Consider the following 17,223-nt stretch of genomic DNA (forward strand, 5'->3'; position numbering starts at 1 on the left):
GCTGTGATTCAACTCCTAGCCTGGGAACTCCCATGTGCCACATGTGTGGCCCTAAAAAGCAAAAAAAAAAAAAAAAGGAATATAAGGAATAGGAGTTCCCATCGTGGCTCCTCAGCAGAAACGATCTGACTAGCATCCATGAGGATGCAGGTTTGGTCCCTGGCCTTGCTCAGTGGGTTAAGGATCCGGCTTTGCTGTGAGCTGTGGTGTAGGTAGCAGATGAATCTCAGATCCCCGAGTTGCTGCGGCTGCAGTATAGGCTGGCAGCTGCAGCTCTAATTTGACCCCTAACCTGGGAACCTCCGTATGCCGCAAGTGTGGCCCTAAAAAGCAAAAAAAAAAAAAAAAAAAAAAAAAAGATAGTTAAAACTTCTAAACATTGGAGTTCCCGTCGAGGAGCTGTGGCTCAGTGGTAGTTCCTGCCGTGGCTCAGAGGGTAACGAATCTGACTAGGAACCATGAGGTTTTGGGTTTGATCCCTGGCCTCGCTCAGTGGGTTAAGGATCTGGTGTTGCCATGAGCTGTGGTGTAAGTCGAAGACACGGCTCAGATCCCACGTTGCTGTGGCTCTGGCGTAGGCTATCGGCTACAGCTCCAATTAGACCCCTAGCCTGGGAACCTCCATATGCTGCGGGTGTGGCCCTAAAAGGACAAAAAGCAAAACAAAACAAAACGAAACAAAAACAAACAAACAAACAAAAAACACGACTAGTATCCATAGGATACAGGTTCGATCCCTGGCCTCACTCAGTGGGGTTAAGGATATGGCATTGCTGTGCCAGACAACGAACAAAAAAACTTCTAAACATTGTTTTGAGGAGTTCCCGTCGTGGCTCAGTGGTTAATGAATCCAACTTGGAACCATGAGGTTTCGGGTTCGATCCCTGACCTGGCTCAGTGGGTTAAGGATCTGGTGTTGCCATGAGCTGTGGTGTAGGTTGCAGATGCGGCTCAGATCCTGCGTTGCTGTGGCTCTGGTGTAGGCCGGCAGCTACAGCTCCGATTCGACCCCTAGCCTGGGAACCTCCATATGCCGAGGGAGCAGCCCTAGAAAAGGCAAAAAGACAAAAAAAAACCCATTGTTTTGCAATGAAGTAATTTTCTAAGCATTCTTCCCTCAAATAATTGATTTTATCATATTTGTAGCACCCAGGCTACCTCTTTGAGAATGAACAATTTTTTTTTTTTTTTTTGCTTTTTAGGGGTACACCTTTGGCATATGCAGGTTCCCAGGCTAGGGGTCTAATCGGAGCCGTAGCCGCTGGCCTACGCCAGCCAGAGCCACAGCAATGCAGAATCTGAGCTGTGTCTGCAATCTAAACTACAGCTCTCAGCAATGCAGGATCCTTAACCCACTGAGCAAGGCCAGGGATCAAATCCGCAACCTCATGGTTCCTAGTGAGATTCATTAACCACTGAGCCAGGACAGGAACACCAACACTTTTTTAAACTTAGATCTAAATCCTCAAGATGAATATCCCTTCTTTGCTAGTACCCAGTGTGTACTCAGCAATTAAGATGATTCAAATTAGCAACTTGACCCAGCAATCCCACTCTTGGGCATATATCCAGACAAAAATTACATTGAAAAAGATACATGCACCCATATGTTCATCACAGCATTATTCTCAATAGCTAAGATATGGAAACAACCTAAATGCACATCGACAGATGAATGGATTAGAAAGATGTGGTACATATATACAATGGAATACTACTCAGCCATAAAAAGGACAAAATAATGCCATTTGCAGCACCATGGATGGAACTAAACTCTCATACTTAGTGAAGTCAGAAAAAGAAAGACACCATGTGATATCACACATGAGGAGCCTCAAATATGGCACAAATGATCTATTGACAAAACTGAAAAGATCATGGACATGTAGTACAGACTTAAGTTTGTTGAGGGGGGAGGGGAAGGGATTGGGATGGATTGGGAGTCTGGGGTTAGTGGACAAAAACTCTTGCATTTGGAGTGGACGAGCAATGAGATCCTGCTGTATAGCACAGGGAACTATATATCTAATCACTTGTAATGGGACATCATGGAAGATAATGTAAGAAAGAGTGCACGACTGGGTCACTTTGCTGTACAACAGAAATTGACAGAACACTGTAAATCATAATAAAATTTTTTAATTAAAAATACAAAATTAGCACTTATATATTGAACTTTTTTTTTTTTTTGTCTTTTTGCTATTTCTTGGGCCACTCCCACGGCATATGGAGGTTCCCAGGCTAGGGGTCTAATCGGAGCTGTAGCCACCAGCCTATGCCAGAGCCACAGCAACGCAGGATCTGAGCCGCGTCTGCAACCTACACAGCTCACGGCAACGCCGGATCGTTAACCCACTGAGCAAGGCCAGGGACCGAACCCGCAACCTCATGGTTCCTAGTCGGATTCGTTAACCACTGGGCCACAACGGGAACTCCTTGAACTTGTCATTTTTAATGTCCTTTACTGACCATAATCCAAAGGAAGTTTATAAGGTATAAAGTAGGTATATTCCTTGATATAGTCTTTATAGGAGCACCTTCAGAGCTTTAAAGCACAGTATTCTTTTTTTTTTTTGTTAAGAGTGTTTTTACATAAAACAAAAGATTCTCTAAAAATGCCCAGGTTCTGGCTATGTAGTCTAATCTGTCAGAACCTACATGCACATCCTGTCTGCATATCCTGAATTTAAGCGAAGGATCACACACTGTTGTGCTCTCCATTAGAGCCAAAGACATAAATACTTACTGGATAATCATACCTTTGGGACTGAACAATGGTTCTTCCAGTTTATTATGTCACCTACCCTAATAGTGACCACACAATGTCATAAGTCAACATAGCTAAGGATGCACTGTGGGGTTTTTTGTTGTGAATGTCTAAGATTTCACGTGATAACCAAAATACTTTTTAAAGGTCAGTATCACAGCTCTAGCCTATTCTAACAGGAGATACAGATGTCACCAGAATTAGTTAGTTGCAAATGGACTGATCCTTAAAATCGTCAAAGCTTTCATAGGCTAAATACTTTCCAACAATTTTGGTTTTACAAACAGGTCTTCAAAGCCTTAAAGGTAGGAACTGAGTACATGGTGGAATGATGTATACATGACTTTGTCCTGACAGCAGCTCTCCTTCTCAGAAGAGGGTCAGAGGGAAAGGCCTTTGGCCAGTACCAGTACTTTGCCCAAGGGAACCGGTGTCCTGACTGAGTCTTTAAGTTAATATTAACCCAGCTCAAGAAGTTTCTCTGCCCGGGACGTATACACAAGCCATAGTCTTCTATTCGCCTCCATTGTTATCAACAACAAAAAACTGTCAGCACTTAAATATTTTTGCCCCCCCCCTCCCTCCGGCGATATCTGGACTCAAGTCTGGGAAGCAGCGACGCGGCTGGCTCCTGGTGAATCGGGGGTCACGGAAAGCGGCGTCAAGGACTTAGAAACCAGCCCAGAATTTGTCTCTTAGCCCCCGGATGCTCGTCTCCCCTTCCCGCACTCCCGTCTTCTGCTCTCAGTGCCCTGGAAAGTCTCAGCTCCTCTCCACTTACCCAAGTCCTCACTGGGCCCCGACCCTCGGGTCGGCCCTGAGTCATCTCGGCTCCGCTCCCTTCGCCCCTCGGCTCTCGGGAGAGCGGTTCCTAGGCCCGCGCAGTGGGGGACCTACTCACTCCTCCTAGCAGCCCTATTTCGGATTTATGTGAGTAGCTAGACGAGGAGGAGGGTGCAGGTCACGCATCGGAGACACCCCCCAGGGGAACACCCCACCCCCTCCATCAGGGTTTCGAAAGAGGGGACCAAAGAGCAGCCTTCTGGAGTCTCGGAGTCTCGCGAGAGGAGGCGGGGCCCCCGCCCGGCGCTCTCGGCCCCTCCCTGCCCCACCCTCCCCAAGTCCCCCGCCCTCCCTCCCCCACTACCCGTGGCGCGAGCGGCTGACTGAGCCTGGAGAGGAAACGGCATTCGGAGCCGCGCTCCCGCCCAGGCCGGCCCTGACGCGGGCCTCGTCAGCCGGTAACGGGGAGCCGAGGTGGGGGTCAGGGAGGCGACCACGAAAACGGTGAAGGTCAGAACCGTGAGACCACCTCCAAGAAGTGTGAGGAAAGGGTCTGAGACTCCCACCACGGACTCCGCAGAGCTGAGGCGGGGTCGACCCCTCCCAGGGGCGGGGTCGCGCTGGGCAACTGCAGCCCAGGGGACTGACTGGGCGGGGCGCGCCCTTAAAGGGGGAGAAGGGGTCAGCTGAGGGCTCCCGGACAGTGGGCGGTGGGCAGCGGGCTGCGGGCATTGGACCGGAGGTCGGGAGTTGGGTCCTAGAACCGGGACTCCGCTGACGATCTGGGGAAGCCCCGGGGCCGGCAGGTCCCTTCCGCCTCTCCTTTGGACCCAGACTGGAGGCCGGCGGTGTGGGGGGTGGGGAGGGACAGCGGCGCGAGGGGGCGGGTCCCAGCGCTGCTCCGCGCTGATTGGCTGAGCGCGTGTGGAATCGGGTGATGGGAAACGCAGCCCAGCTCTCCTGTCCCCTCCTGCTCTTCTCCCTCCCCCCCGTGGCGAATGTGCTGCGCGGCGGCGGGTGCTTACGCTCGCGGGGTTTGGCTGTTGCAGGCAGGAGCAGGGAGGAGGCGGCAGCGGCAGCGGCAGGAGCGGCGGCGGCGGCAGCAGCAGCTGGGAGGAGGTGGTGACGGTGGCAACGGCAGCGTCGGGGACGATGGCGCGACTGGTGGCAGTGTGCAGGGACGGGGAGGAGGAGTTCCCCTTCGAGAGAAGGCAGATTCCCCTCTACATAGACGACACCCTCACGGTGAGCGGGCCGGGCCGGGCCGGGCTCGCCGCTCCCCTGGCAGCTGTTTCCCCTCCTCCCCCTCCCCCAGGCCGAGCGCTGCGCACTGGAGAAAGAGTGTGTTGCAACTCCTAGGCGAGGCCTTCTCTCCGGCAGGCCCCACAAACTCGCCTTTGCAGTGGGTCGTACGGTAACCTCTGCGGGCCTCCAGGCTGTAGCTCCGTACGCACTTTGGGCCCCTCTCCCCGGATCTTGCTTCTTTCGGCCTTCTTCCTTCACCTTGTCCTTTTAGGGGACGGTGCTTTTGCTAAAGCACACCCCTCGGAAGGGGGTTGAAGGATCTTGGGCGTTTAGGGCCTATCCCTTACAGAAACCACCTACCCTCGGGGAGGCTTAATTATCTGGAAATGTCGCAGCTGCACTGCTACCTATATATTTCCCATCTTAATACTACAGCTCTCACTCCATAAGCATAATTACTGAGGGCAGAGTGACATGCTCTTGCACAGTAGAGATGCCACTAAAATGCTCTGATTTGTTATAAAAAGTCTCATATGCCTAGTACATTAAAACACTTATTGCTAGGCCATGACTCTTCAAAATGGGCTTTCTTGGCATTTTTCTGTACTTTACAGGTAGCACCCCCCCTTTTATTCAAGGAAGCAAAATTGTTGAATGTGTGAGAGTTGATTGCTCATCTTGAATGTCAAAACCCAGTTCTGAGTAGAGTTGGTGGTGGTACAGCATTACAGACCCTCTGCCCTGTGTTACTGTAGTATTTCCTTTAAAAGGAAATGGCAGAAATTTGAATTCAATCTGAACAGGAAATGAGTGCAGTTGCTTGTTGCAATTTTTTAAAAAAATGAAACGAACCCTTTCTGAATATCTTGAAATCTGCATTTTGATGATGCTGAAGCTTTGGGTTATACGTTTGCCTGTTTTGATAAGGTGTAACTGTCTCTTCATCGTACCATCTTTGACTTTTTTCTTTTTCAAAGGCAGTTGTTCTGTTTTGTTCCCGAATTTCTTTTTTGCAAATATCTAATGAACTTTTTTCAAATTTTGTATAAAATGCAAGTCATTGTAGAGATGCCATTCTATGCCTTTCTGTTTGCCAGTCTCAATTAAGATTTGATTGAGCTGCGGTACTTTTAAAGGGATTAGTAGAGCTATTGAATGATTTAATTTGTTAGAACTTTTTAAGTGGAAGCATCTATAATTGCCCTAGTGCTCTTTTTTTTTTTTTTCTTTTTTCATGGAAAAAGGTAGAATGATTTGGCCTGACAAAAGGTAAATAGATTTTGTGTTGATGCATTAGAAAGTGTACTTGTATGTCTTGGTCATGATTTCTGCACTTTTTGCATTAAAAGTACAATGGACTTGTATTTTAAGTAGTTTTTTTTTTTTTTAAGTAACACTCTGATCAAATTAAATGATGCATTTCTCAGTTTGAAAACTTAATATGAGTTCTTTTGTTGATATTTCCTTTCTTCTCTCTCCCTCCAACACAGACACTTTTCCAGAGCACATAGTTTGCTATCAACTTTTTATTTTGTTGTCCCAGAAAACCTTTGAAGTTAAAAAAAAAATTCTATGTGTCTGGACATAAGATTACTATTGAGCGTATATATCAAAACATAGGGGAAATCAATATGAATTTGAGCATGTACAGAGTTTGAAAAGACACTCACTGATTCTCTCCTTATGCTCGCACAACCACCTTTGATTTGAATGTAGCATTGATATATCTATCATATAGCATTTTAAAATAGCCACCTTTTGGAATGTTTTTATATTCTCTTCTCTGTACAATGATAAGAATTTCCAAAGTTTTCCATAGAAAAAGATGTAACCTTAAACTGTGATTTATTACTGTACATTTTCTCTAGAAAATTTGGGATTGGACTGACCTGGTGGTTGAGTTTGCTTTTGTTGTATTATGGACTTGTGACCCAGGCAAATAAAATTTAGGCTTTCTTAATTTAAATATTTTGAAATAGCATTTTATTTAGGAAAAGGTGCCATTTTTCTTTACTGTAGATGGGTTTTTATCACTAGGGAATGAGTGGGACTATTTATTGCTTTGTTTTGGAACTTCTGCACAGTCACTGAATGCTGGTGAATGAAAAATCTTGTCAAGAATGCATCATATTTAGGGAAAAAAGTTTCTTTCAGAACCATTCTACCAAAAGCTACTTAAAGGAAGAATGCAGAGCAAACACTTGTTGGAGAAGAGGGAGGGAAGAAGCTTGTAGCAGTGGGTTGTGCTCTGCACTGGTCCATTGATAGTTTGGTGGAATTGTATCCGTGAAGGTAACATTTGGTTTCCTCTTTGTTCCTAGGGTTCATGGGTGATACACCGAGGAAACATTGTGTGGTCATTATTTCAAATAGTCTTAGTGTCTTGTTATTTCCTAGATGTTAAATCTAGTTATAATGTTTACAATCAGTTACAGATGTTTACAAATGTTTATTGATGTAGTAACAGAAGCTGAAATCTCTAGCCTTTTTAAACTGGTGATTTTCAGTTGGATTTGTAAAATGAAATTAAGACGCTTGTATATGAGGAAGTAGCCTCCTCTTTTATGTGGTATGTTGTAGCCACATTTAAAAGACTCAAATGGTAGTTTATTGGGTTTGAATACTTGAGTACAGTCTGAAGTAGGTGGGTGGATTTGAGAAAATCTCCAATAAGTAAACTGGTGGAATGTTTAGGAAAGTGGTAGCTGAATTGCTTTTCAGCGTTAATAGAATTATGGAATAGCAGATGGACAAAATATGGATTAAATTTTAAAGACTACTTAGCAGAATTATGACTTGAAAGTATTTTTAAAGGAATTAATAGAGTGAGAATACATACTTCTTATAAAATAATCTTGAAAAAGAATTGCAAAACGCATAAAAATATCCTTAGCTCTGCTTCCCAGAGATAGCTAAGAATATAGCAGTATTTGATGTAGTTCCCATCATAGACACACAGATACACAGATGCAGAGTTGAGATGTATTGTCTTCTATAACATTTCATATCTTGCTTTCTTTCACTAAATTCACTTTTGAGAACTTTTTCTCTTTTCATTTTTTTTTTTTTTTTTTTGTCTTTTTGCTATTTCTTTGGGCCACTTCCTCGGCATATGGAGGTTCCCAGGCTAGGGGTCTAATCGGAGCCATAACCACCTGCCTACGCCACAGCCACAGCAACTCGGGATCCCAGCTGCGTCTGCAACCTACACCACAGGTCACGGCAACGCCGGATCATTAACCCACTGAGCAAGGGCAGGGACCGAACCTGCAACCTCATGGTTCCTAGTCGGGTTCGTTAACCACTGCGCCACGACAGGAACTCCTCTTTTCATTCTTAAACAGCTTTAATGGCCATGTAACACTTTGTTGTTTGACATTCCATAATGTAATCTTGGATGTAGAGGTGGTTCTAGTTTTTGCTGTAAATAATACTCTAAGAATGTGAGTAATGTATAAATCTGCATTAACAATTTTTTCAGGCTTTTGAAAGTAAAATTACTGGATCAAAGGATAAAAACTTTTTATAAAGTTCCTCATTCTTACTGTCAAATTGCTACAATATTTCAGGAACACAGTTTACTCTCCTAATTCAGAACAATCTAAATGGACTAGAAAATCTGATAAGGGTTTTTATCTGAGACTTAAGGAAATTAAAAATGTAGCATTTTCCTCTTGGGGATTAGGTATTTAGTATTTGTTAAAAGTTTAATATTTGTCGTTTGTGTTCAGCTCTTGATTAAATATTTAACTAATTTACCAAAGGTGATAGGTGTTATAAATGGCTGTGAGGATGAGGAAGTAAAAAGTAAAGCTAAAGGGACAGTGATTTTAATAAATACAAACTTAGCATTGTTGGGTTAGGACTTGTGAGTATACACTAAGAACAGATTATTTGTGGTCAGGAGAAACCAGGATGGGTAAGAGTGAAAGTGAGTAATGGATTCAATAAACTTTATAAAGCAGTAATTGCAGGACAGTGACTTGTTCTATTTTTGGCTAGCTAGGGATAGGCAACCTCATCATGAAGCCAGACACTAATGATTCCTCTGTGAGGCCACACCTGAAATACTTTACATGACTGTCTTCCTTTAGGTAACCTAGAGTCTGAAGATTAAGTCAAGGAAGTGGTTTTAAAAAATGGGGAAAAATAATGCTGCTATCCTGTTTATCTTCCTCTTTTCTTTTTCCCCTTTTTCTTATGGTGAGTTCACATTGAAAAACATATAGTGATTGGCTGGTAAACAGCAAGGTAAAAAGCCATTGTCCTAAGTGAAAGGAAAGGGTAGAATAATAAGTGTGATTGCAGAGTCTCTAAGTAAGTGGTATTAAGTAAGTACAAGAGAAAATTTAGTATTATCCAAGCCAGTGAAACCCAAGAAAGATGCAATATAAGACCTGATCTTGACATCTTCTGTCTTCCTTTTATTTTTTTTTTCAGGGCCGCATATGGAGGTTCCCAGGCTAGGGTCGAATCAGAAGCCACTAGCCTACACCCAGCCACGGCAACGCGGGATCTGAGCCGCATCTGCGACCTACACCACAGCTCATGCCAACACTGGATCGATCCTTAACCCACTGAGCAGGGTCAGGGATTGAACCTGCGTCCTCATGGATGCTAGTCAGATTCATTAACAGCTGAGCCACAGCAGGAGCTCTTGATCGTGACATTTTCTATACTAGTTAGATGAAAATAAAATTATTGGGAATGAGGAGTTTTTTGTTTTTTTATAAATTTTAACCCTCTTCTTTACTGACTTTTTAAAAAGAATTCTTGGGAGTTCCCATTGTGGCTCAGTGGTAATGAACCCAACTAGTATCCATGAGGATTGAGTTCAATCCTTGGTCTCACTCAGTGGGTTAAGGATGTGGCATTTCTGTGAGGTGCTGGGTAGGTCATAGACGTGACTTGGATCTGGTGTTGCTGTGGCTGTGGAGTAGGCCGGCAGCTGTGGCTCTGATTCCACCCCTAGCCTGGGAACCTCCACATGTCATGGGTGCAGCCCTAAAAAAAAAAGAAAAGAATTCCTAAAGGAGGTATTATCCATTAAATTTTATATACATATATATATTTTTTAATTTGTTTTTTTTGTCTTTTTTTGCTATTTCTTGGGCCGCTCCCACGGCATATGGAGGTTCCCAGGCTAGGGGTCTAATCGGAGCCATAGCCACCAGCCTATGCCAGAGCCACAGCAACTCGGGATCCGAGCCTCGTCTGCAACCTACACCACAGCTCACGGCAACGCTGAATCTAACCCACTGAGCAAGGGCAGGGACCGAACCCTCAACCTCACGGTTCCTGGTCAGATTCGTTAACCACTGCGCCACTATGGGAACTCTATACATATATATTTTATTATTTATTTATTTATTTATTTTGTCTTTTTGCTATTTCTTGGGCGGTTCCCGCAGCATATGGAGGTTCCCAGGCTAGGGGTCGAATTGGAGCTGTAGCCACTGGCCTACGCCAGAGCCACAGCAACGCAGGATCCGAGCCGCGTCTGCAACCTACACCACAGCTCACGGCAATGCCGGATCGTTAACCCACTGAGCAAGGGCAGGGATCACACCTGCAACCTCATGGTTCCTAGTCGGATTCGTTATCAACTGCGCCACGACGAGAACTCCACACACATACATACATATTTTAAAGCTCAGCTAATATGTCTCAATCTGTTGACCTCTGCTTTAATTATTAAAACAATAAAATATAGTTGATCAGAATAAAAATACAGAGTCAGGAGTTCCCTTTGTGGCTCAGTGGTTAATGAATCTGGCTAGGAACCATGAGGTTTCAGGTGTGATCCCTGGCCTCGCTTAGTGGGTTAAGGATCCGGCATTGCCGTGAGCTGTGGTGTAGGTTGCAGATGCGGCTTAGATCCGGCGTTGCTGAGGCTGTGGTGTGGGCCAGCGGCTATAGCTCTGATTCGACCCCTAGCCTGGGAACCTCCATATGCCATGGGTGTGGCCCTAAAAAGACAAAAAGACAAAAAAAACAAAAAAAAAAAAAAACACAACAAAAAACAGAATTTAGAATTTCACCAATGAACTGGACTGTTAAGACCTTGATTTGGTAAATTGATAGATTCATCTTAAAATAGTGTAGATAATTGTCTCAGTTTTTTTAGGATGGCGATTAGTATGTGGTGATGTGTATTTTGTGTTAAGCAAGTGAAAATGCAAAGCAAGGTAATAGTTGCTATAATGGTAGAATGTGATTTGGTGAAATAGTAGAAGTGATTTGCAGTGTTCTGTTGAGTTACAAGGCTTTAAAAGTTTGCCTATTTTATGTCTTGACAGTTAAATTTCTTTGTTTTTAAACCATGTGGTGATTCCAGAAATCTTAATGTGAGTTAATTGTACTATTCTTTTATCAGTTTTCATGGGCCAGGATTTCTAATACCAGGCTTATTAAGACTAGTGACCATTTTTTCTTTGTACTGTTGGCAAAGTTAATGTATGACAGTGCTTAGAACAATGTCTAGTATATGGAAAGTTACAGAAGTATCTTTATTATAACTGCCACCACTCTTTGGAGATATTCTAAGATGACTATGAGATGGAAAACTGGAGAGAAGCTGATAAACCTGAATGAAAATTGGATAATTGATCCTAAAACTGTGAGATATGGACATGTAGTCTGTATGTATGGAAGAAGAAACTTCTAGAGCAGTAAAAGCTCTTGAGATGGAAGTAATTGCTGAATATGGTATAATGAATATAGAATTGGAAACAAGGAACAAGCTCTCTTCCCTCTGATCATAAGTGGTATACGTGTATTATAATACATTTGGGAAAGGTAGGAACACGTCAAAAAAGTCATCTATCTTTACACTGCCTAGACATAGCCACATCTACTATGTATCTTCTTTTTCTGTAGAGAATATACACATAAAATGTGGGTCCTATTGTACATGCAGGTTTTGGTTCTGTGAAATACACTGAAGTCCTCTGAGTTGTTGAGTCGATGTTTGCATCATTGTCCATCCTTGGTATCCACTGTGTCTCTATTTCACATGTTCAGTATTCCCCTCTTAGCAAATCAAGAAAAGGTCTTGTATTTATCGCTTAGTTGTTTAGCGGTCAGTTTATTGTTAGAACAAGCATGTTTTAAGGCTCTCATTTCTAATGTGGAGGGGAAAGAATGGTCACTTGATTAAAGAAGCAGGTCTTGGTGGTGCTGGTTGGTGAAGGAGGGTATCTTTTTAAGATCATATTCAACCAGGTGGGGTTTATTAGTTTTCTGTTTTCGCCTCAAATGGGTCTCTCTATCCTGACCTCACTCTTTGGGTGTGTAGGTGCTTGTGGCCCTTGTCATCTGAAAATAGAAGTTTGTCTTAGCACAGTATGTTTGATGTTTTTAACAATGTTTTAGTCAAGATATAAATGTGTTACTTTATTTCATTGTTTTAAAGGCATCCCTTTTTTTACATTTGACATCTCTGAAATTGTGATGAGGCTTTTCCTGGGTGACATCCTCCAGTAACAGTGGCTCTTTCCTAGTGGTACACAGTTAAGGTACTTCTTAAAGGTATCACAGATCAGTGAAATGTGCTGATTACTAATTCCCATTATCTGATATTCTCAAACATCCTTAATCTTTCTTTATCTCCCTCTTCTTCTGATAGCGAAATTTGATAATCAAATAAATATCTCAGCATATCTTTCCTTTTACTGATTAGAGCAGGCATTTACCGTGTGCTGGGTACTATTGTGAGTACTTTATATAAAATGAAATTATTTTATATATATATGTATATATAGTCGTTTATGTGATAAAATTTACTATTTGGTAGTTAAGGGAAATAACTAAAAATAGGGTGTTTAATGTATATCAGGTTATTTCATTCTTTTTTTTTTTTAATTTTTTAATTTTTTGGAGTTCCCGTCCTGGCTCAGTGGTTAACGAATCTGACTAGGAACCATGAGGTTGCGGATTCGATCCCTGCCCTTGCTCAGTAGGTTAGGGATCCGGTGTTGCCGTGAGCTGTGGTGTAGGTTGTAGACGCGCGGCTCGGATCCCGCATTGCTGTGGCTCTGGCGCAGGCCGGCAGCTATAGCTCTGATTCCACCCCTAGCCTGGGAGCCTCCATATGCCGCAGGAGCGGCCCAAGAAATGGCAAAAAGCGGCCCAAGAAATGGCAAAAAGACAAATAAATAAATAAATAGTAAATAATAAAAATAAAAAAATAAAAATGATTACTTAGTCTCATTTTACAAATGAGGAAGCTGAAAATCAGACAGGTTAAGTTAACTTGCCTAGAATTATGACATAAATTGTAAGCAGTAGAGCTGGGATTTGAAATATTGTCTGCCTGACGTCATTGTCCTTCCTTTTAATGACTGTACCATTTCTGGCTTTAGAAACTATAACTTGGAATTTTTTTTTTTTTTTTTTTTTTTTTTTTTTTTTTACTTTTTAGGTCTGCACCCCCAGCTTATGGAGGTTCCCAGGCTAGGGGTCAAATCAGAGCTGCAGCTGCCAGCCTATGCTATAGCCACAGCAATGCAGGATCCAAGCTGCCTCTGTGACCTACACCACAGCTCCCAGCAACGCCGGATTCTTAACCCACTGAGCTAGGCTAGGGATTGAACCTGCAGTCTTATGCTTATTAGTTGAATTTGTTTCTGATGCATCACAACGGGAAGTCCTGGTTTGTTTGTTTTTTTTTTTATCTTTTTGACAGAGAGTGGTGGGGGGTGCAAATCTGGCTTTAGGGGTCTATTTCTATTCTAGGAGACTATTTATAGTCTGTCCTGTTCAAAGAAGATAATTGATTTTTATTTTTTTGCATATTAAGATGGTGATGGAATTTCCTGACAACGTGTTAAATCTCGATGGTCATCAAAATAATGGTGCGCAACTAAAGCAGTTCATTCAGGTAATAGTTTTAAAAATTAATGTTTTAAATGTGTGTGTGTGTGTGTGTGTGTGTGTTTTGCCTTTTCTAGGGCTGCACCCATGGCATATGGAGGTTCCCAGGCTAGGGATCTAATAGGGAGCTGTAGCTGCCGGCCTACACCACAGCCACAGCAACTCGGGATCCGAGCCGTGTCTGCGACCTACACCACAGCTCACGGCAATGCCAGATCCTTAACCCACTGAGAAAGTCCAGGGATCGAACCCGCAACCTCATAGTTCTTGTCGGATTCGTTAACCACTGTGCCACGACGGGAACTCCTGTATGTGTGTGTTTTAAAGAGTCATTTAAAACATTAGCTGTAAGTATTAATTTTGTTTTACCTATGCCTTTTTAGATCTTAAGGTTGCGCTGAAGTTGTTTTCTCTTACTGTTGCCCCATGTGTATTTGCATACCTGTGATGTGAAAAAATGAAAAAGATCTTCAGTGGTGGTGTATTATCATTTTCCATACCTGTAGGCTTTAATTTCACCAGTTTAATTTTATTTATTTTTAAAATTTGATTTCTTTTTTTTTTAAAGATAGACAACTTTTCTTTTTGTTTTTTTGTGGGGGTTTTTGGTTATTTTTCTTTTTATAGCAGCACCTGTGGCATGTAGAAGTTCCCAGGCTAGGGATTGAATCGGAGTTACAGCTGCCAGCCTACACCACAGCCACAGCAACAATGGATCTCAGCCTTGTCTGCAACCTGCATTGCAGCTTGTGGCAATGCTGAATCCTTAACCCACTGAGTGAGGCCAGGGATTCAACCTGCATCTTCATGGACTGATGTTGGGCTTTTAACCCACTGAGCTGCAAATGGGAACTTCAAAGATAGACAGCTTTTCATTGAGAACGTCTTTTTTTTTTCCTGCAGTAGTTGTTTTATTTAAGTAAAAGAAATTAAGCCTGTGTAATGAATTTTCTGGTTTTTATTTAATTCTTAAGCAATGTGACACTTTGTAAATACACTGTATAATCAAGATATATGGTTACCTTATTTCAAAACTCTATTTCAACTCGTGGAGAAAACTTTGAATGAAAGATTGATGGTAAATGTGAGAATATCTTTCTTGGGAGTCATTTGACTTTCCTACCTTTTTTCTTTCTTTCTTTTTTGTAAAGTGAAGTATAACTTGTAGTGTAACTATAACTCCATTTAGGTAGAAGTTATGTACTAGAGTACGTAACTACTAGAGTTTTGCCCCTTTCTCTACAGCTTTGGTTTTTCTTCCTTATCATAACCAACAGATAACATTCATATGCACCAGCATATTAGTTACTCACTGCAGGCTCCTACATAGGTAAGATAGGCCTTGTTCTCTCCTACTAATCCATAACACACCTGTCCGTACCTCCAGGTTGAGAATTGCCACTCTCCGTGACCACCATCCTAACTTGACTTGTGTAGCTAAACTTAGCATGTTGTTAAAGGTTGAGAAGAAGACATGGTAAAGCTGTGTTGTGTCTTCATTTTTTCTTTTCTTTCTCGCCTTTAAAATTTTTTAATTTTAAGTGAGAGTACTAAACAATACTCATTGAACAAGCACTAGATTTCCAGCTGCAGGGCTTCTTTTTGCTATGCTGGGGCACATACAGCAGAGCCCTGGTGATCTAAGCAGAGCTTGTTATACCGTAGATTCTAGAACTGGGGCAGGGGGTTATGGAGCAAGCTCAGTTTAGCATGGACAAGGCCGCCTACCTTGCCTTTCTGACCTGGTTGCAGATAGAGATGGCAAGCCCCATCCAGGTTGTACTTAGTGCACAAGGATAGGAACCAGAAGTAGTAGTAAGTCATTTTATGTCTTTCTTAAAGGACTCTACTTTTCTTTCCTTCTTTATCTCAGCGACATAGTATGCTTAAGCAGCAAGATCTAAGCATTGCCATGATGGTGACATCACGTGAAGTCTTGAGTGCGCTTTCTCAGCTTGTCCCGTGTGTTGGTTGTCGACGCAGTGTGGAGCGCCTCTTTTCCCAGCTTGTAGAGTCTGGAAATCCTGCCCTTGAACCCCTGACAGTAGGGCCTAAGGGAGTCCTATCTGTAACTCGAAGCTGCATGACTGATGCAAAGAAGCTTTATACGTTATTTTATGTACATGGGTGAGTATAATCAATTAGGAAAAAATGGTTTTGTTTTTCTAAATTTGGCTGGGGCAAAGCTTGAATCCAAATTCAATGATTTTATTGAGTAACTTCTATGTGCCAGTAATTATAAAGTTTCTTTTTCTCATATGGTACAAGTCAGGAAGTAAGCACATACATAATTTGTCAAGAATGGTAAGTTTCAAAGAAAAACTCCTAAGGAAGATAGAGAAAGAATAGATAGAATTCATATGGAGATTGGCCAAGGAAGGCCACCTCTGGTAAAATGACATTGAATATAGACTTGAATAAAGTGACTGTGTGGACCCTGTAGATATCTGGGGGGGGAAGGCTGAGAAGGAATAGCAGGTGTAAAGGTTTAGAGGTTGGAGTTTTACTGGCATGTTTGAAGAACAGCAAGGAAACTATTGTGGCTGGAGCCAGATGAATGAGGGAACAGTAATAAAAGATGAGGTCAGGGGAGTAATAAAAGGCCTAATTAAGTAGTACCATCCTGAGGTTATTTATTTTTTTTAACTGAGTGATATAGGAATATTTTGGAGGGTTTTGAGCAGAGGAGTAACATGGTCTGGCTTGAAGTTTTGCTTATTTTGACCTCTATGTTAGGAGACTAAATGGAAGGTTAGTGGAAGGGTAGAGAAACGGGGGCTATTTAATAATCCATGCAAGAAATAATAGTGACCAGTATAGTTGCTACAGAGAACTTGAGAAATGGTTGTATCCTGGGTGTGTGTGTGTGTGTGTGTGTGTGTGTGTGTGTGTGTGTGTCTGTCTGTCTTTTTAGAACCTCGCCCACGGCACATGGAGGTTCCCAGGCCAGGGATCGAATTAGAGCCACAGCCACAGCAATGCCAGATCCAAGCCACGTCCACCACCTACACCACAGTTCATGGCAACTCCCGATCTCTAACCCACTGAGCAAGGCCAGGGATTGAACCCGTGTCCTCATGGATACTAGTCAGATTTGTCTCTGCTAAGCCATGATGGGAACTCCGCATCCTGGGTGTATTTTGATGAATGAACTGGTAGGATTTTAGGATAGATTGGGTATGGAAGATGGCATCCAGGATGATTCCCAGATTTGGGGTCTGAAGAACAGGCCAGATGGTTTCCATTTACTGAGGTGGCTACGACTAGAGGAGAGAAGAGCTGGATGTGTTAAGTTTGAGATACCTGTTAGGCAACCAAGTACAGTTCAGAGAGGTCTGGCTGAGAGATAGAGGTTTGTGTCAGAGTTCCGGTTGTGGCTCAGTGGTAATGAACCTGACTAGTATCCATGAGGACGTGGTTTCTATCCCTCACCTCACTCAGTGGGTTAAAGGATCTGGCATTGCCGGGAGCTATGGTGTAGGTCGCAGATGCGGCTCAGATCTGGTGTTGCTGTGTGGCTGTGGCATAGGCTGGCAGCATGCACCTCTGATTCG

At 42.9% G+C, this 17,223-nt stretch overlaps 2 protein-coding genes across 21 annotated transcripts in view; one reads left to right on the forward strand and one right to left on the reverse strand.

Moving 5' to 3' along the window:
- MYO19 (myosin XIX) overlaps positions 1 to 3,831 on the reverse strand; it is a 53,867-nt gene extending 50,036 nt beyond the window's left edge. For both annotated transcript variants that reach the window (XM_021067311.1, XM_021067309.1), the window contains exon 1: positions 3,549 to 3,831. The gene's annotated coding sequence lies outside the window, so the exon portion shown is untranslated. The remainder of the gene's footprint in view (positions 1 to 3,548) is intronic.
- The window catches only part of GGNBP2 (gametogenetin binding protein 2), a 37,687-nt gene continuing 24,359 nt past the window's right edge, over positions 3,896 to 17,223 (forward strand). For 5 of the 19 annotated variants that reach the window (XR_002337211.1, XR_002337210.1, XM_005669026.3 and 2 more), the window contains exons 1-3: positions 3,896 to 4,795; positions 13,596 to 13,676; positions 15,543 to 15,796. Coding sequence is in view for 14 of the 19 variants with exons in the window: in XM_005669026.3 (XP_005669083.2) it covers positions 4,703 to 4,795; positions 13,596 to 13,676; positions 15,543 to 15,796 (428 nt within the window). In the remaining 5 variants the exon portion in view is untranslated. The remainder of the gene's footprint in view (positions 4,796 to 13,595; positions 13,677 to 15,542; positions 15,797 to 17,223) is intronic. The other 14 variants (XM_021067325.1, XM_005669029.3, XM_021067328.1 and 11 more) reach the window with 10 other exon arrangements.

Source organism: Sus scrofa, chromosome 12, assembly GCF_000003025.6.
Source record: "Sus scrofa isolate TJ Tabasco breed Duroc chromosome 12, Sscrofa11.1, whole genome shotgun sequence".
Lineage (NCBI taxonomy): Eukaryota > Metazoa > Chordata > Mammalia > Artiodactyla > Suidae > Sus > Sus scrofa.